The 20,518-nt window shown below is 39.1% G+C and overlaps 1 protein-coding gene across 1 annotated transcript; it reads left to right on the top strand.

Annotated features, from left to right (window-relative positions):
- Positions 1–278: 278 nt before the first annotated feature.
- On the top strand, positions 279–20,174 carry LOC137284326 (high-affinity choline transporter 1-like). The gene is made up of 9 exons (XM_067816095.1): positions 279–397; positions 11,282–11,469; positions 12,723–12,830; positions 12,951–13,106; positions 13,194–13,342; positions 13,548–13,694; positions 15,037–15,166; positions 17,514–17,731; positions 17,906–20,174. The coding sequence occupies exons 2-9, from the start codon at positions 11,307–11,309 to the stop codon at positions 18,470–18,472; spliced, it is 1,638 nt and encodes a 545-aa protein (XP_067672196.1). The 5' UTR covers positions 279–397; positions 11,282–11,306; the 3' UTR covers positions 18,473–20,174.
- The last annotated feature ends 344 nt before the right edge of the window (positions 20,175–20,518 follow it).

The raw sequence follows: 20,518 nt of genomic DNA, 5'->3' as shown, positions 1-20,518 counted from the left end.
CGTACGGTCCCTTACCCACAATTTATATACTACTCCTGTTTTATGTACAGCTGCACTTCCCCCCATAGTCTATGGTAGTTTCCATTGCTGGATAATTGGATTTCAGATTTCACAATCTGTCCTAAAGGATCTGGTTTATTAGCTGTCAGAATATTAGAAACACGGCTTATATTACAGTTTACAATGAAGGATGTATATTAGTTTCCGTCATACACAAATGTACAGATTGTATTAGCAATGTATCTTGCTAAATATACAGGTGATATAAAGTGACTGGCATGTGGCCTGTGTTGTGAGATTTGCTATGTTGGTTTAACTGAAGAATTAGTTTACCACATATACCAAGATGACAGGAAGAGAGACGTGGACGCACCCGTTCTTATCAATGTCTCATCAGGTAGGGTTTCAAACTTCTGGTTCACTAAAGAAGTTGGTCTTTCAGGTTCTCACTGTCATCCTATGGGATGAGGCACATTTGCTAGGACCCCATCATAGAGTAGAATTGTTTTCTTGAATACCAGACAATAACTCTATCTTTACAGCTGAAGCCAAATCTGTTCTACCAGCCTGTGTGAATTTATTCAGCATCGGGGGCTGATCTCCACACCTTAATACAAACAGAAGGGTTCCAAGATCAGGGTTCAATATATGGATTCAATGTCATGTAAAATCATTCAGTAACAATGATAAATGTCATTGATGCAGTTGTGAAGGGTAGAATAAACATATAAACCTTACGTTGTGTAATAAATCATTATCAATTTAAGTTAAACTCAATACAAGTTTCCTTTACCGTTACGACGGTGTAATACACACAAAAAAGTTACAAGTAATAGCTGCATGTCCGTACTAATAATATCTTAACATGATCTTTATTCATTTATCATGTATATTAGTCATAAACACTGCACCATTCTTGAACAGCGACCATGTTTCAACACAGGGACGTCCTTTACCCCCAATACGGTACGCCCGTACAGTGTTGTTGAATATGTGATGTTATTATCCGATGTACGGTACATTTAACATAGCAGTTACAGATGAGCCGTGAAATATTAGACAAATAAATGTCTTTGTACCAGTTCAAAATATTGATAGATATACAGCTACATGATGATGTAAATGAAGGACTATGTGACAGAACGCGCTGAGACGTAACCTACCGTTGTCAGTCTTACTAGTCATGCAGACCAGTGTGGCGGCATGCTAATGAACCATTACCGTTGCGTTGCTGCACAGATTCTACAGCGTTAGCCTTTATTCGTTAAACCCACTGAAGTGCTTTAAACTGACAATGTAAACAAACCCACCAAAAATATCACAGCTAAGCTGTTAATTGGCTCAATATAGAAAGTTATGAAGAATATGTCTGTAAGTTTGGAAATCTGAAAAACCCCGGTTCTTTACGAACTGACCTGCAAATACACATACACTACATTTCGTAGCTTCAAAAAAAGATTGCTATTTAGCGGATATTTTCCGAATTTATAACTGACGACGGTGAACGACAGTACCACATATCACATGGAAAATATATGTTCACTTAGGCGTTGCTAATGCTGAACGCATTTAGTCAGAATAACTTAACGTTCTAGTATTTCTTCTTAACGTATGCAGTCACAACTTAGTTAGCTAAAAATACAATATCTATGAAAACAACAAGTCACAATATAAAACATATACTTGCACTGACTTGGTTTTGGTTTTCGACAATATGTGATGGTAAAACATCGGAATTAATGTAAACTAATTATAGATGAAATTGAACAGTGCATTGACACCGGAAGGTATGGCTAGAGCTAGTGCTCCATGTTAATATATTTTGCATTATATTTGAACAAGCGAATGCTACACATATGAATATTACAGTCAGTGACAACTTGGCGACTTAGAACACATTAAGTTGTGGTCGGAGCGGTCACTACAAACGCTTGAGTGTATACTCAATCAGCCTTTTAGCAGCATATGACGGTAGCATAGAGAGCTGTCAGTTTCGCTAGTTGCCGATAACAAGTTTGCTACAACGCGAATACTTTAACGAAATGTGCGAAATAGAGCATCGACTTCCTTGAGAAATATCTGAATAATAATTTTAGATAAAAGCATACACATCTTGCAAATGTGATAAATGCTGTACACGCATCAGACACACAGAAAAGCGGTATCTGTTGAATGTTTATGGGAGTGGGCAGAGCGTAATGCTGGTATTGGTAGAAAACACAATTGGAATACTGAGTGAGTGAGTTTTAAAGTCACATCGGCAATATTTCAGCCATATCGTGACTAAAACTAGTTTTAAATTTATACGATAGACATGTGATATATAAAATCCTGTCGACGAAAGACAGTAAAACACTAGAGTATCACAGACTGAGTTAAAACTAGCTAGCAGATTTGTTAAAAGGAGAAAAATCAGTTTGGACACAACAATGTAAAAACGGGCTATAGGTCGCCATCAGCTGAGGATAGATGCCTTTGCCTTTGCTACCTGCATGGACCCTAGTTGGATTTACACCAATGCCAACACCTTGAAGGTACAGCCAAAATAATCAAACTTACGAATCAAAACTACCAGTCATTAAAACACATCTACTTACAGAACATATTTATCAACTTTCATTAATTAAATCAATTTCTATTTAAAAGGTAAGATTTATATGATAATTATCAGTATTAAAGATGATCCTTAACAGTTTAAACATGGAAATATTTATCCCTTATGATGGAGAATTCAACACAGTCAAGCAGGAGATGTTTGACTGTGACTCTCTCATCACAAGGGATACAAAACGAAGGATCTTCACCTTTTAATACATATTTGTGAGTATAACGTGTATGGCTAATGCGACAACGTCGCATAATGACCTTCCCAAATCTGGACTGACAGCCCAAGTAGGTGTAACCAATATAAGATTTAATTTCATGTAGTTTGTTGATACCCACTCGAGCGTCCCACTTCGTCTGCATCAGATCACGGATGTAAGGTCTAATGCTAGCTATGTAATCAGAGTACACAATTGGAATAGACCCTGTCCGCACCAACCTCTTGCTATCGGAAGTCTGACTACGCTACATGAAGAATGCGGCTTTTGTAAGAGAACGTTGCATATTTATCCGCATTGATCAGGACAATGACTAGAAGCAAATGTCATTTGAGGTTGTTAACATTCATACTAAGCCACCAACATAAATGTTAAGCATCAAACCATCCATCTTGAAACCTCATAATGATCTTCGATCTTATGTGGTCATAAAGTGTACAACCCCTTATGATCCAAGAAGAAGAAGAATAGTGTGTGAACATTGTACACAATCAAGAGTACGTAAAAATTGTACAAAATGGAAGAAGAGTTTGTGAACATTGTACATAATGGAAGAAGAGTTTGTGAACATTGTACATACTGGGGGTTGAGTATGTGAAAATTGTACCTAATGGGAGAAGAATTTGTGAACATTGCACCTACTAGAAGAAGAGATTGTGAACATTGTACATACTGGAAGAAGAGTATGTGAACATTGTACATAATGGGAGAAGAGTTTGTGAACATTGTACATAATGGGAGAAGAGTATGTCAACATTGTACATAATGGGAGAAGAGTACGTCAACATTGTACATAATGGAAGAAGAATAGGTGAACATTATACACAATGGGAGAAGGGTATGTGAACATTGTACATAATTTGAAGAAGAGTATGTCAACATTGTATATAATGGAAGAAGAGTATGTGAACATTATACATAATGGAGAAAAGTATGTGAACATTATACATAATGGGAGAAGGGTATGTGAACATTGTACATAATTTGGAGAGGATTATGTGAACATTGTACATAATGGTAGAAGAGTATGTGAACATAGTACATAATGGGAGAAGAGTTTGTGAACATTGTACCTACTAGAAGAAGAGTTTGTGAACATTGTACATAATGGGAGAATGGTTTGTGAACATTGTACATACTGGAAGAAGGGTTTGTGAACATTATACATAATGGAAGAAGAGTTTGTGAACATTGTACATACTGGAAGAATGGTTTGTGAACATTGTACATACTAGAAGAAGAGATTGTGAACATTGTACATACTGGAAGAAGAGTTTGTGAACATTGTACATAATGGGAGAAGAGTATGTCAACATTGTACATAATGGGAGAAGAGTACGTCAACATTGTACATAATGGAAGAAGAATAGGTGAACATTATACACAATGGGAGAAGGGTATGTGAACATTGTACATAATTTGAAGAAGAGTATGTCAACATTGTATATAATGGAAGAAGAGTATGTGAACATTATACATAATGGAGAAAAGTATGTGAACATTATACATAATGGGAGAAGGGTATGTGAACATTGTACATAATTTGGAGAGGATTATGTGAACATTGTACATAATGGTAGAAGAGTATGTGAACATAGTACATAATGGGAGAAGAGTTTGTGAACATTGTACACACTGTGAGAAGAATATGTGAACATTGTACATAATGGAAGAAGAGTTTTCAACATTGTATAGAATAGAAGAAGAGTATGCGAACATTTTACATGATGGAAGAAGTGTATGTGAACATTATACCTAATGGGAGAAGAGTGTGTCAACATTGTACACAGCTGCTGATGTTATCCATACAGTTTTGTATTGTACGTAGCCTCAGGCAAAAAATGTCATTAGTGCCTTCATTTCTTTAATTTTAATATTAATATCAAATATCATCACTTAAATACCTGACGTATATTCCAGTATATTGTGTGGATGGGCCAGCATCAATTATTCCTCGAGTAACTGTTTTAACATACTCTCAAAACGCGAGATGTAATGAAATATATAAATTACTTCCAGATATAAAACGGCCACCATTCTTCTGTACCTTTAAGCAATACTTAAACCTTCTACTTATTTTCTTCTTCTTTAAATGCAGTTGGGTTGTTGGGATTTTATCTGACTAAACACCACTAGCGCGTAATGACTACTAGAACTCTTCAAACTGGTGACACGAGAGGGATTGGGCCATTATGTTAATGTGCCTTGTGGTGATTTGCAAACTTTGGAACTGTTTTCCGTCGACTGACAATGTTAAGGATCGGCCTAACTTAAGGAAATATAGATTAAACCTCGAACTGCATTAAAACTTTGTTGATTTATTGTACCCATGTTAATGACTAATACATTGTTGCTTTGTTACTTAATGCTGCACCCAGCAATACTTCAGCTATATGGTGGCAGTCTGTTAAATAATCGAGTTTGGACCAGGCAATCCAGAGACCAATAGCATGAGCATCGGTCTACAAAATCGTTATAATGACATGTGTTAAGCAAACAAGCGAGCCTGACCACCTGATCCTGTGAATCGACTCGATAACCTCGCTCGAGGTCATCACTTTTAAGCTTGTATTGTAAATCACTGTATGTTAATGTATTAAAGCTTGTGCTGTAAATCACTGTATGTTAATGTATTAAAGCTTGTATTGTAAATCACTGTAAATTAATGTATTAAAGCTTGTGTTGTAAATCACTGTATGTTAATGTATTAAAGCTTGTATTGTAAATCACTGCATGTTATTGTATTAAAGCTTGTGTTGTAAATCACTGTATGTTAATGTATTAAAGCTTGTATTGTAAATCACTGTACTAATCATGAACACTTTGGCTAGGGTTAGGGTTAGGGTTATAATACTTATACCAGTCCAATGCAAACACAACTGGGTTAGGGTTAGGGTTAGGGTTAGGTTAGGGTTAGGCTTAGGGTTATAATACTTATACCAGTCCAATGCAAACACAACTGGATGTTTATCTCACTTTTCCTTCCTGCCACAAAAGGCAACCAAATTCGGAATATGCAGATACAACGCTGAAGAGAGTGGATTTGCACAAATACAATTTCGGTTCAGACAGAAGCTTTCAAAAAGATAGAAAAGGATGTGTCGGGTCCATACTGTCTTTGTGAGCTTAATCCAAATTCGGATAACGTGAAACCACCGACATGGGACATTTCTACCGGAAAAGGCAGAAGTGGTGCAGTTCAGGTAGACCTTTGTTTGAGCGCAACATTACATTACTTCAGATAGACAACCGTTGTCATGCCGCGTTTGGTTTAGTATGATACAATGTGACAGCTATCTTGAAAATTTATGTCTTGTGACATATTGAAACTAGGAAAAATAATTGATGTAAATAAAATATGCTGCATGCGTGTAATTATTAAACACAAATTAATTCAGTTCAATCCCTTATCATCAATGTGCTTGCACAAGTTACGACACAAGTTTTGACATCATGTAATGTGTCATGTGTTACATCTTAGAATTACACTTTCATGGTAACGTACACATTCTAGTACGTTTTTGGATCAACCCGATCTTAAATTCGAACCCATACCCTCAGATATAGACACCTAATCACCAGCACACAAGGTCAGCCATCTAGCCCACTCAGCCACCGCGGCTTCCACAAAATGGGAGTCGGACATCAGTTTATCACTAAGATCATCAAACATCACATTGCTAACACAATCATCAATGTTGTCAACATTTTCACAATTGTACTTAGTACAATCAGTACCTGAGGAGAGTGTGGCAGCTAGACGTGCAATTACGCTCAGTGTGGGTATTATGACTTGCTCAGGTCTTTTACATCAAATCCTGCCACACAAGCAGCGATGAAAAAACACAAAGACAGATACAATTATTCTTGGGGTAGAACACGTGTTCTCATTTCTCAGTTTCAGAAAAATTTCAGTCCAGAAAAGTTTCAGAGACATACTCAGCATCTGTGTGTGATGACAATTATATTTAAGGTCAAATATTACGTAAATAATGGCTCTAATTAGCAAGGCACTAATATTTTGTTTCAGCTGTTTGCCCTTTGTTTGCTTTCTGTAATTTATGTTGTTTATTGATTAAGTAATAGTTATCATTGGGTCACAATGTGTAGACTTTTGAGTGATAGTTATTAGGGATCCCATTTCGCATCATCGTCGATTGTGTTTTACCGGTACACCTTTAAGGTAGCGCTTTAGAGTTGCCTCCCTTTGGTGTGTTTTGACTGTTCGTGAACACGAGGCCGATCGCTATGGCTCCATACTTCGCAGAAATCCTCAAGAATCAGTGACTGTTGTTACGAGAGCGTATTTGCTGTAAATTGTATTATTAGATAAGTAATAAATGTTATTTGGGTCACAGTGTTTAAAGTTTTGAGTGATTGTTATTATGGGTCACATTGTGTATCATAAATATTCAGTGGTATTAGTATTTCAACGGCAGGCCTTTAAGGCAGTCCTCTAGAGTTACCACCCTTTGAGAATGTTTTGAGGTAAACACGAGGTTGACCGAGAGACGTTGATGGTGATGGTTGTAAGTGCGAATGTTCTTGAACGAGTGGCTTTATGTATAAAGGCTGGTTGTCGTGTTGACACGCGGACACCCACGAATTAACTGGGGTATATCAACCTGCCTGCGTCAACGTTTGACCTACATAACCGCTGCCTGACCACTGGCTGTGTTGCATTCAGTAAAACTGTTTCTCACTCTCACACCAAGACTTCTGTGAGTTCACATTGCACATTCTTGTGCAGTGGACTCCAATGTCGACAGGCATTTCTTATCAGTCTGATAGTTTGTCAGGTGGTGAACACATTCTTTCTAGAGAGCAGCTTATTAATGCGCAGGGTGAGGATGTTGAAGTGCAGAAGTTGGCTAGTAATGCTGTTTCTTTTGATTAGGTTAGCAAGGTTCCAGTTTATTATTACTACAAGGACAGTGTTCTGATGGGTAAATGTATGTCGCCGGATGTTCCTTCGGAGGATGAATGGAAATTGTACCATCAAATCACGGTACCAAATGTATTTCGAAAGCATGTACTTACATTGGCACATGAAAATCCCATGGAAGGCCATCTGGATGAAAACAGAACTTGTCAGAAAATGTTGGCACATTTCTCTTGGCCAAGTTTGTGACAAGATGTGGCTGAATTTTGTAAAACCTGTCATGCATGCCAAATTATTGGAAAACCAAATCAGAAGATTCCTTCTGCTCCCTTAAAACCTATACCGGCTTTTGAGGAACCTTTCAGTAGAGTTGTTATTGATTGTGTTGGTCAACTACCTAAGATTAAGTCTGGTTATCAGTATTTACTCACAATCATGTGTGCTTCTACCAGATTTCCAGAAGCAATTCCGCTTTGTAGGGCTGTTGCACCTGTGATTGTCAAGGCTTTGATAAAGTTTTTCACCTTAGTTGGTTTGCCAGATATTGTTCAGTCTGATTAGGGTTCAAACTTTGTCTAAGCTGTTTCAACAAGCCAGTTAGGTGTTAAGCAAGTTAAGCAAGTCTAGTGCTTGTCATTCAGAGTCATGGGGAGCTTTAGAGAGGTTTCATCACACTTTGAAGAATACAAAAGCATAATAGGGCCACGATGAAAAATTGTTTTAGTCTCACTATCCCCTACGTAGGACTTTTTTATCACCTACGGAGGAATTACTCTCTCCTGCGTATGATTTATTATCACCTAACTAGTTCACTATTTCATGTTGCACTTCGTTACATTATGCGTTGGATATTTCAGAGGTTTTTGCACATCAGTCATAATCTGCGTGTGCAGAAGTGTCTATCGGTGGCAATCTATGTGTACTTATATCCTTATACTTAAAGAAACAACTATAACGACAGTCTTTTGCCTTTTTTAACTCAGTGTTGCTTTACGCCGCATTCAACACTTTTCCACCCGCGTCAAGTCAACTTGTGAACAATTACGAAAAAGTATACTGCAAACGAGCTTTATATCTGATCCAACCTAGCCTTATATGAAGACAAGCAAAATTTTCGGAGGACGTGTCATAACGAGAATTTAATATCAGAAACTCTTCTGTCTGTGTACGTGCGTGCGTGCGTGTATCTGTGTGTGAGAGAGAGTGATAGAGAGAACACCCATAACTGCAATTACATCAAGGTCCACGTCACCCAAACATAACACACACAAACACATACACACACACACACACACACACACACACACACACATAACACTCTGTAGTAACACTGTTAGTGTCATAAATATGCACTGGCGTGCATTTCTACTATCTAACGTCCTGCATAACCAAACATTTTTCAATTTAATAACCACACTTCATAATCCGAACCTCTAAAAGGATATATTAAGTACTACGTGGCAGATAGTATGTCCTATGTAGGAGATAGTAAGTCCTACCTAGGAGATATTAAGTCCTACGTATAACTTACTTTCTTCTACATTTTCTGGTGTCACTAACTCCAAGTAGGACATAGTTAGGAGATATTGACACCAAAATCTTTTTCACCGTGGCCCTACTACGCTTCCGGCATCAAGACTTATTATTTTGAGACAGAGAAATATTGGGATGAGGGTGTGCATTTGTTGTTTGCTGCCAGAGAGTCAGTTCAGGAAAGCTTAGGGTTAAGTCACTTTTGGCTTGTATTTGGTGACAGTGTAAACATTTCAAGGAACACTGTCTCAATGACAGTCCTGAAATGTCCTGAACCTGTTAGACTATCTGGCTGACTATCATTTCGGGACAGACTTTCAAAACCAAGTGAGTCGGCCAGACAAAACTTGAAAGTTTCACAGGCAAAAATGAAACAAAACTATGACAGAGAGACAAAAGAGAGAAATTTCACTTGTGGTGAGAAAGTGTTAGTTTTACTTCCTATTCCTGGTCAACAACTGTGAGCAAGATATCAAGGTCCATATGTTGTTGACAAAAAGATTAGCGACACAGACTATGTCGTCTTGACGCCTGGTCGTCGTAAAAATGATTAAGAAATATCATGACAGGTTAGAAACCAAACAAGTCAATTGTATTGCCACACTCTCCCCAGGTACTGATTGTACTAAAGACAATGTTGAACATGTTGACAACATTGATGATTGTGTTAGTAATGTGATGTTTGATGATCTTAGTGATATTGTTTCACCAAAGTTGAGAAATTCTGATGTGTTTGGTCACCTGGACAAGGAACTATCACATTTGTCCCCTGAACAGAAAGTTAAAATGTCAGATTTGATTCATGAGTTCTCACACTTATTTCCTGATGTGCCTGGTCGAACTGATGTTGTTAACCATGATATAGATGTAGGTGATGCTGTGCCTGTAAAACAACACCCATATCGGATGACTCCTGTGAAACACGAAATTTTGCGGAAGGAAGTGAAATACATGCAAGACAATGACATTATTGAACCCAGTGACAGTCCATGGAGTTCACCATGTGTTCTTGTGCCGAAGAGTGGAGATGGCTGGCGCCGCTGTGCTAACATAAAAGTTGCCAATGCGCTCTCGGGAACTGATTCGTATCCTATTTCGAGAGTGGACGATTATATTGATCGCGTTGGTCGAGCATATTCTACACTTGAGAAAGAGACATTAGATCTTTTACTTGCTTTTGAAGTGTACCTAGGTACCACTACCTTGCCAACTGAAATGTTTACTGATCACAACACCTTGACTTTTCTTCATAAAACGAAGAACAAGAACCAAAGACTTATGAGGTGGAGTTTGCCCTTGCAAGGGTTCAATCTTGCGATCAACCACATTAAAAACAAAGATAATGTTTGTGCTGATGCACTTTCTAGGCTGTAAATGTATTATGACTTGATGATACTGTATGTTTGTATTTTGAAAATGTTTTGAGGTAAACACAAGACTGACAAAGAGAATTCTACGTTGATAGGGACGTTTGTACGTGTCCGAATTTTCTTGATGAGTGACTTTGTATATAAAGGCTGGTTGTTGTGTTGACGACATAGACACCCACTACACATTTCATAAATGAAATTACGTACTGAAATTCTGATTAAAAGTCATGTGACCAAGACTGAAAAAGCTAAAATGTGTGTAATAATGTTGGGACATAATTTGGCATTATTATAAGCGATATATCTGTCCTGAATGACAGAAACTGGACAGAACAATGATTTACACTGACATTAAGACAGATATTGCAGCAATGATTTTATTTGTAAGATTGTTAAAGGTTGACCATTTACACAACTTTAAAAACTCTGTTAGTTTTGTGATGGGTAACAATGTCGTTGAATGTGAAATATGTATGCATGGATTCATAAAAACAAGTTCTCAAACAATGACAAATTTGACACTTGCTTGTGTCCTTATTTCACATTTTTATAAAAAAAACAATGAAGTTCTTGAAAGGCATTTAGAACAGGCATAATACAGTTTATGTTGTTATCTTTGCAAGCGTGTAATCTGGTTTGAAACAGTTTGCTTTGAAACCTGACTATTCTTTTAGTTTCCAGTCTGAGCACGGCGTCAAGATGGCAGTCAACATCCCTGGCCTCATCTCCGTAATAATCTTCTACATCATTATCCTCGTCGTTGGGATTGTGTCTGGGAGAAAGAAAAAATCAGAGACAATAGTTGGTGTGATACTGGCTGATAGAAAAATGGGTATTGTCATGTCCTTGTTCACAATAACAGGTAAAAACAATCGCCACTACCAACACCATCATCATCAAAGCCATTGTCATTGTCATAAACAAGAAAAATCTGTTCCATGTTGATTCTAAATGTCCTTGAGTCCGTACAGGAACTAGGTGCGAAACAATCATTACAGAAATGTGAAGTAAATAAACAAGAGCATTCTCAAATTCATGTAATTCCTGTTACGTGTTGATCGTCATGAATAAATCGAAATAGGAAACAGTTGCCATTTACATCTCTTATATCTACTTTTACCAAGTAAAAAAGTTTAGAGTAAATTATCATTTGTGTAGTATTGAATAATACGTAATCATCGGAACTTTGTGCTCAACGCCTTGGCCAGATTTTTCTCAATTTGAACCTTCAAGAACAAACTTGGCTAATTTAGATATAAGAAATACATTGTATAAGCATCATTGCTACGGATGTCTGCATGTGAGCTTTGGTTCCGCTGTGCTACGAGAGTGGATTTTCTGTAATTTGTAATGTTATTGATTCAGTGATTGTTATTATCGGATCACAATGTTTAGAGTTTTGAGTGATAGTTATCATGGGTCTCATTTTGCATAATCGGTAATAGTATTTTTGGCATGCCTTTTAAGGCAGTGCTTTAGAGTTGCCTCCCTTTAGGAACTCTTCTGTATATGAGTGTGTGTTTTAAATGTTGGTAAACACGAGGCCAGTTGCGAAGGTTCCATACTTCGCTGGAATGCCCAAGAATCAGTGACCGCATATAGAGGCTGGTTGTTGACGGAACACACACACACACACATGGAGTTACAATGGGAGTTATACTGCAGTTCTGTCATCATTTTCCTACCTAAATCTGCCCGCTTCTTCTTCAACTCTTGACCTACATTTAAGACCACTCGCTGCGTAACATTTAGCACAGCTGTTTCTCATTGAAAACCAAGAATTTGGTGAGCTGATATTATATTTGTGACCCATTACTTTGACTAAGTTGCATTGTACTAGAAACCTTTATTGTGAATCATTGCAACTTGCTAATTATTTGTGCAATGTATTATTGAATATTGTAGACTTATCAGGGTTATGTTTTGATGGTTCATAGGGGATTCCTTATATCACGGCAAATTATTAACCATAACAGTTAATACGGATATCTGCATGTGAGCCTAGCATACACAGATACGGATGTTTGCATGTGATATGTATTGATGTGCATATAAGCACAGGTCACGGGTAAACCGTATTTCATACATTCATTTCTTGTTTCTTGTGCGTTTCAGCAACATGGGTTGGCGGAGGCTTCATAAACGGGACTGCAGAAATAGTTGCCAAGAAAGGATTTGCCTGGATGCAAGCGCCGATTGGCTACTCACTCTCCTTAATCATTGGTAAGGTTCAGCCACTTATTAGATCATCAGTCTGTTCCCAACACATGCTAGTTTCATTTAAAATTCTGATAACACCAACCTCAGAGCAATGTTTCAATATCACTGCAATGTGTTATACAGGTGGTATTTTGTTTTGTCCCCGTTTACGTCGAGACAACTGCATCACAATGTTCGACCCATTCCAAGACCGCTATGGTGGAGTGATGGGCGCTCTCATGTGTATACCGCAGTTCCTGGGAGATCTCTTCTGGACAGCCGCCATTCTATCGGCCCTGGGTAAGCAGCTGTGTTATTGCTTTGCTATTTAATTGAATTCCTAATATTCTTTCCATATTTTTCAAATGTACCTCATGTATGTTTCAGGTTCTACAATGGCTATTATCCTTGACCTTGATGAAACCCTGTCTGTTATCATATCCGCCATCATCAGCGTCTCTTACACCCTTGTTGGCGGCCTCTGGTCGGTTGCCTACACCGACATCGTGCAGCTCATATGCTTAAGTGTCGGCTTGGTAAGACAAGCACATTCATGTACACATAAATACGTCATGAAGCATACATCTGTGTTCCTTTCTGTTCCTCCACAAGAATGAAGGATGAAGTATCCATGTGTTTCCAAATAATGTCCATTGATCCCATGGCAGATGCAAATGTCAAATGAGAAAAGTGTGAGACCAATGAATAATGCCAGTGTTAAAATGGCGGATGTCTTTCCAGGTTGTGGCGGTCCCGTTCATTGTGACTAACCAAGCTGTAGACTTACAAAGGATCCAACGATCATGGCTAGGGGAAGTAACTCGGCAACAGACAGGATACTTCCTGGACCGTTATGGCCTCCTAATCCTTGGGGGCACAACATGGCAGGTAGGACTTGTTCCGTCTGGGGCAACTGCGCTTGTTTGTACATGTGAACAAAACACACCAAGGTGGAGTCCGGTTCATAAAGCGAACAGACAGGATACTTCTGGGCCGTTATGGCCTCCTAATCCTTGGGGGCACATCATGGCAGGTAGAACTTGCTCCGTCTGGGGTAACTGCATTTGTTTGTACAAGTAAGGCTTGACCAGAAACATGGTCCTGCAGATTTCTTTTTGTCATAGGAAGTTCGGTACTTCTAGTCAACGCCGGGGATTAGATAAATAGTTACGCGTTCAACAAAAACTGATTTCTAGAACGCAGTGTTCGCAAAGAGTAAGCATAAGCATTCCTTGTCCGACATATTACTGTACATGCAGACGCACCCTTTTTGTGAAATGTAAGGACAAGTACAATCCTGACCCTTACAATGTTACTTTCTTGAACCTGATTCGGTATTGGATCACGTGTAATATAATGTTTATGCAGAGTAAAGCAACACTCCATTCAGCAGAAATCACACATTTAAATTTCTGCCACCTAGATTGTACATCTCTCTTGGCCTAAGTTCTGACTCAGGATCTTAGTAATAGACTCTTTTGTCATCCTGGGATAAGTAATTCGGTCAAAACGTCCTTGGCTAGATCAAGTCAGCTTTCGTGTGGCTTCTAGATTCCAAACCTGTGGACAAGTTGACTTTTGGAGTACATCTCTACAGTTACAGATGACACTACTGTCAGCTGACCTGTAACACGTGGGGCATCCATGACGTCCTTCACTGGCATACCACGTCAGGAAGGCATCGGTGGAGGTGGTCAAATCTCCCTCTCTGATTCTTCCGTTTTAATTTGGCAACCCGTCTATCACCAGTTAAATTTGAAAGTCAGTCATACGAAATGTATTACTGATATCATCATGTAAAGCGTGGACATCCAGGCACCAAAATAAGTTGTGCATATTACTTCTCCCTGATCCCAGGTGTTTGGTTATAGAAATGTAGCAATTATTCATTTATCTTGTTTAGTCTTTTACTGACTTGATAATTACGTTCAGCAACTTATTTCAGGGTTACCTAGAGTCAGTTGGAAGTCGTGCTGCAACAGAATTTGCAGTTGTTTCTCTCATAGTATTTATGACCAAGAACAATACACCTGTACGTACTGTTTAACACAAGAAGAGACATGAGATATCAACTGGGGTATTTGTACCAGTGTTAATAAACAGAGCTCAGATACGAGAGAATTCTGTTTTGAATATACGTTCTAAATTCAAGTTGTTCAAGAAAATGTAGACAACAGGACTAATTGTTATGTGTCAAATGGTTGGTTCTGATTTCGTATATGTTGTGTAGGAGATGTATCAGCGTACGTTGGCCTGCCGTACAACAAGACAAGCTGTGGCGTCATCAGTCGTGGCTGGAGTCATGTGTCTTCTTCTCAGTATACCGCCTGCTGTCATTGGTTTCGCAGGATCTGCTGCAGGTACGCTTTCTTATTCAGATTATCGTTATTGCAAACATGATTTTATAAAGCATTTTCAATGTCTCCGCTTTGCACATAAACTCAGCAAAAATAAAAACTTTACACTCGTTTCAAAGTGAATAATTTGAACATTTTGGAAAATGGGTTTGAAATAACGATTGTATTCAATTCTCTTGTCATTAAAGATGCTGTAGCATACACATCATGTTTCTCATGGAATCGGTTCCTCCGGAAATGCGGCTACAATGTCCATGATCAAAAACTGTGTCACAACTTAATGAAATCATGTCAATATTGGGTGTGCCCTCCATGGGCGCTCACAACTGCGATATAACGCCTCCTCATGGATTGGATGATGCGTCTGAACACCGCTTCGGGAATGCGGCGCCATATTTGTACCAACATGGCACCAAGCTCCTGCAAGTTCTGTGGAGAGTTCCTTACTTGAAAGGAGCCGCCTGCCTAACATATCCCACACATACTCTGTGGGGTTGATGTCGAGTGATCTTGAGGGCCACTCCATGGTACTGATGCCAGCGTTCCTGAGGAAATTCGTTGTTAAATTTGCCATATGAGGTCTGGCGTTATCCTGCTGGAAAGTCAGACCTGGGCCATGAGCTGTCATGAATGGCAAAAGCTCTGGAACGAGCACTTGATCCCTGTATGCTGCCGCATTAAGCTTTCCCTGGATGACAATGAGTCGGGATCGAACATGACCGTCGATAGCACCCCAAACCTAAACGGTACCGCCTGTAAATCGATCCACTTCCTGTACGCAACACTAGGCATTGCGTTCACCTCGTCTAACCCTTCCACCAGCAAACGTTAATGTGAACCTTGATTCATCACTAAACACAACCCTATTCCAATCTCGCTGGTTCCTTCCCACGTGCCGTCGTGCCTAGAGAAGACGTTGGCGTCGATGGAAACGGATTAGAATTGGTCCACGATATGGTCGTCGTGCATGAAGACAAGCACAGCGTTGGCGATTTTGAATGGTTTGGGCAGCCATTCGTCCTCCAAACAATACATCCCGAGTGGAAGAGGCAGTGACAAACCGATCACGCAAATGAAGTAAAACAATCTGTCGGTCGTCTGCGTGTGACGTCACATGTGATCGACGTGGACGTACCTGTATTCAGCATGCCAATGGCACTGTCATGCTGAATGTTTGACATTCGTGGCATTGCAAATTAACCATAAAACCGTGTTTTTCTGAGGTGACACTCTACTCTACTACCGTGAGAGCAATTGCACGTGTATGAATAGGTCACATGACATGTGGCACGTGAAAACGTGATTTTAGCGTGCAGTGCTCTCCCCACTTGCTACGTAGGCCCGACCTGTAGAATGAAAGTGTGATGTAATGCCCTTGACAATGCATTTAACCATAATCACAATGAGAACTCTTTCAAGAAACGTTTCAAAACACTATCTGAAAAATAATGAGTGTCAAGATTTTATTTTTGCCAAGTTTTTTTTTATTTCAATAAATCAGTAAAAGACAAGAACAAACGAGAAAATGTCCTCCATATTACTTGTCTTTTATTTAAATACCAACTTCAAGACGCCTCTAAAGAACTTCTTTCAAGAAATCATATTTCGTATTCACCACGGGAATATTGATGCTAACATTCAGCCCGATGATAACTGAGCAATAGCAGCAATATGCCCTGTCATGTAGTGACGAAGTGATGGGTACTTCAGGTGCCAAAAAGACTGAGAAACAAACAAGAGTCTGCAGTTTGTTCAGCTAAAGTTACATTCGAAATGTTGTTAAATGAGACAATCACTCTTTTACCATTCTTCATTTCTGGAATGGAATAGCCTAGTGGTAAAAGCGTTTGCCCATTACACTGAAGACCCGGTTTTAATTCCGCTTATGGGTACAGTGTGTGAGATCTTGTTTATAAATTGGAACCGCAATAGGATAAAATCAGTTTTCTTGTGCCATGTCTTCCCAAAACATATTTTTCTACCACTATTCAAGCTGTGGTAAATTTTCATATTTTGATGTGTGACTCACACTGCATACAATCACCTACAATCACCTAAAGGGAGGATGTAAATGCAGAGGTACGTCCACGTGGTCCTTTGGTAACTGTTGATATGCAACTCGTTTCTATAATTTCGTCATGATATGATTACATACTTCTTGTGAATATAAATCATTTGTCGACAGGTTCTGCACATTTTAATTGAATTACAAATTGTGTTGTAAACATGATATAGCTGACACACCAGTGACATGAATTTTAAATTCACTTTTGATTGTTAACCTTAACCATAAAGAGATCACAAAAAGTGAAGTTTAATAATTTTTGATTTATTGATAATCAATTCCCAGATTGGAATGCGACTGGTTATACGGGCGAGATCCCGCTTACCGCGGAACAGATGCACTTCATCCTGCCCATGGCCTTACAGTATCTTTGCCCTATGACGGTGTCTATCCTGGGACTGGGCGCGGTCTCAGCAGCCGTCATGTCTTCCACAGACTCCAGCACGCTCTGCACGGCTTCAGTCTTCACCAAGAACATCTACAAGAGCATCATCAGAAAAAATGTAAGCACCGCACGGCCTGCAGTAGATGTAAGAGTGATGCTGTGTCAGTAACATGCATGTGGTTATCAGGATATAAACATATCTCCCTACTGTTACACTCAGTTGACAAGGAAACTCAGCATGACATACTACTGTCTCTGAGAAAGGCATCTTTACTTTCTGCTTCTGTTGCAGGCCTCGGAAAGTGAGATGGTATGGGTCATGAGAGTGGCCATCATTGTTACGGGAACTCTTGCTGCTGTCATCGCCATCGTTGTAAAGAGTGTATATGGACTTTTCATCCTCTGCTCTGACTTGATGTATGTCATTCTCTTCCCGCAGTTCATCTGTGTTCTCTACATACGCTGCTGTAACGCATACGGATCGTGTGTTGGCTTTGTGGTGGCGTTCGTCCTGCGGGCGTGTAGTGGTGCTAAGCTCATCAACTTCCCCGCCATCATACACTACCCCTTGTACAACAAAACATACGGCCAACTATTTCCCTTCCGCACCCTGATTGCCGTAATCGGATTCATCCTCATTATATCGGTGTCTGTGGGAACCAAAATATTGTTTACTAGAGGATGGGTATCGATGAAATATGACATTTTGGGCTCCTTTGGACACCTCCTGTCTCCATATACGGCTGAGGAGCAAGAGGCTGTTGAAATGTTAGCCGAATCAGATTGTGTTAGTAGGAAACCTAAGAACAATCGCTTTGACAATAAACCACAACCTCTAGGTTTGTCTGAAGAAATGTAGCATATTTCCAGTCGTTTTCAGGGTAATCCTGCAGCCTTGAAATTACCTGGAGTTAGTCTATTAACCGAGTGTATATTGTTCAGCACTACTTAATATTTACCATCAGTTATCAATGATCAATTTCACATCACCACATAGAGACTTTCCTGTTTGGCGACTTTGTCAACACAAGAATTATATCAGGCAAGTTTGGCACGTGCTTTCATTGGTAGAGTTGTCACGATCTGCATGTGCATTTTCATTTTCACGAATATCCTACAGAACTTTATACCACGCCTGGCGTTTTGGTCGATATGCATTTTCATATGAAGACACAATGATGCTTGTAATACCTGTAAGTTTGGATTGAAAAACATGCTAACCAAAGGATAACAAGAATAAAAACCATATGGATTGGTTTTGAATGTCCCATTTCTTTTACTGTTCAGTATAGTATCTCATAATACCCATAAACAGATGTTCGCTCCTCACGCTGAACACTCATTTCTGGTGTCCCCGCCATGATATTTCTGAAATATTGCTAAAAGTGGCGCAAAACCCAACTCACTCACCCACGCACCTTAAATAGATGACGTCAACCATTTAAATATATTTTCAGCAATCAAAAACAACTGTGTACCCGTAATTGTCCGATAAAAGGAACAGGGTGAACGTGAGGTAGACGTGCACAGTGAAAAAGTTGTGAATGTTTCTTGCATGTCGATAGGTATACTTTGTTGGGCCATTTACATGAACGAAATATTCAGTATATCTTAACCATAGGCTGGTTTCTTGTTCTCCGTGCCCACGAGTTTGTATATCACTATATTCATAGGCCAGGTTCTTCTTGGTCGAATCATTGTCGCTTGTTACTCAACAGATTTTGCTGGAAATTTGGTAATACTCTGCTCGTGTGCCATGTTAGATGGCTCAAGCTTACTTTTAATTATCTTTCTTCTGCCGGTGATTTGTGTTCCAAATGTATTGGTTTCGGTGTGTTATTGTATCACCTTCAGTAGCCTTAATAGCCACTGGCAAAGGCTACCACCCTTTACCCCCCTTGATGCACTTCACATGACTATCTGCATGACTGTGTCTTCTGCTATGGGCTGGTATGTGCCTGGGTTTTCAGACCTTGTCACCCACCTTCAAATGTTACAGGTTATACTTGGAAGACCAAGTCATTCTGTTTTTCACCCTTTCTCAGCATTTCATACCTTTCTGAACTAGTGAACAATTGCAGACGTCTACTGTAGATCCGTAGACCTGTATACAGGCTGTACTTGTTCAAATCAAAAGAAAGTATTTTCCAAAAAGTGCATCTCAACCATTTGGTGACACTTACGAAATCATTATGAATGATGGCTACAGTAGTTGGCTCTGTGGAATGATTTGACCGCAAGAGTTGCAATAACATATGCAGCTGAGTTCATTTTGAGAAACCTGTAGAAAATGACTGTAACAATAAGAGCGATCCGCTCACCACATACACAAGTCTAGATTGCAGTCTGAAATGTCTTCTTCAATGTCTTCACAAATAGTATACTATATTTGGTTTCCTCTACCATTTTACACACAAGTACTTGAAAGTTCTCCTGTACTTGGGGAAGTGTTTTACTTTCCAGTCTTATGTAGATAAATTTACTTTTGTATTCTCTAATTTATTGTCATGTTATTTATTCACTCTGGGTAACCCTGAATAAAATGTGTGACACAACACAAATCGCTTTGTCTGTTTTTATCTGACATCCAATCTGGTAGCCTTTTCAGTAATATTTTGTCCACAGTTATAACATAAGAGTAGTAGTTCTCTGGTGGTCAAACATCCATCCGGAAGTATGCACAACTAATCAAAACACTTACTAAAGCCTGCTGCCGAAGTACGAAAGGCACTTAACATTTATGATAAGAAATGTGATACATAACAACTATTACTCAAAACATTAAACGTGACCCAGTAATAATTATTATTTACTCCTCTCAATGCTACTGTCGAACCCATTCGACAGGAGTGCAGGATAATGACATCTCCAAATAAAACTTGCAATAATCATTCAACGTGTCATA

The sequence above is a fragment of the Haliotis asinina genome, chromosome 5 (assembly GCF_037392515.1).
Source record: "Haliotis asinina isolate JCU_RB_2024 chromosome 5, JCU_Hal_asi_v2, whole genome shotgun sequence".
Classification (NCBI taxonomy): Eukaryota; Metazoa; Mollusca; class Gastropoda; order Lepetellida; family Haliotidae; genus Haliotis; species Haliotis asinina.
The sequence above is the reverse complement of the archived record's forward strand: the minus strand, read 5'-3'. Positions and strand labels throughout refer to the sequence as shown.

What these genes read in the sequence shown, in the direction of transcription:
- LOC137284326 (XM_067816095.1), top strand. Translation starts at nt 11,307, where the DNA reads ATGGCAGTCAACATCCCTGGCCTCATCTCCGTAATAATCTTCTACATC. An exon ending in CGCCATTCTATCGGCCCTGG is followed by an intron (nt 13,107 to 13,193) that starts GTAAGCAGCTGT and finishes TGTATGTTTCAG; the next exon opens with GTTCTACAATGGCTATTATC. An exon ending in AGAGCATCATCAGAAAAAAT is followed by an intron (nt 17,732 to 17,905) that starts GTAAGCACCGCA and finishes CTTCTGTTGCAG; the next exon opens with GCCTCGGAAAGTGAGATGGT.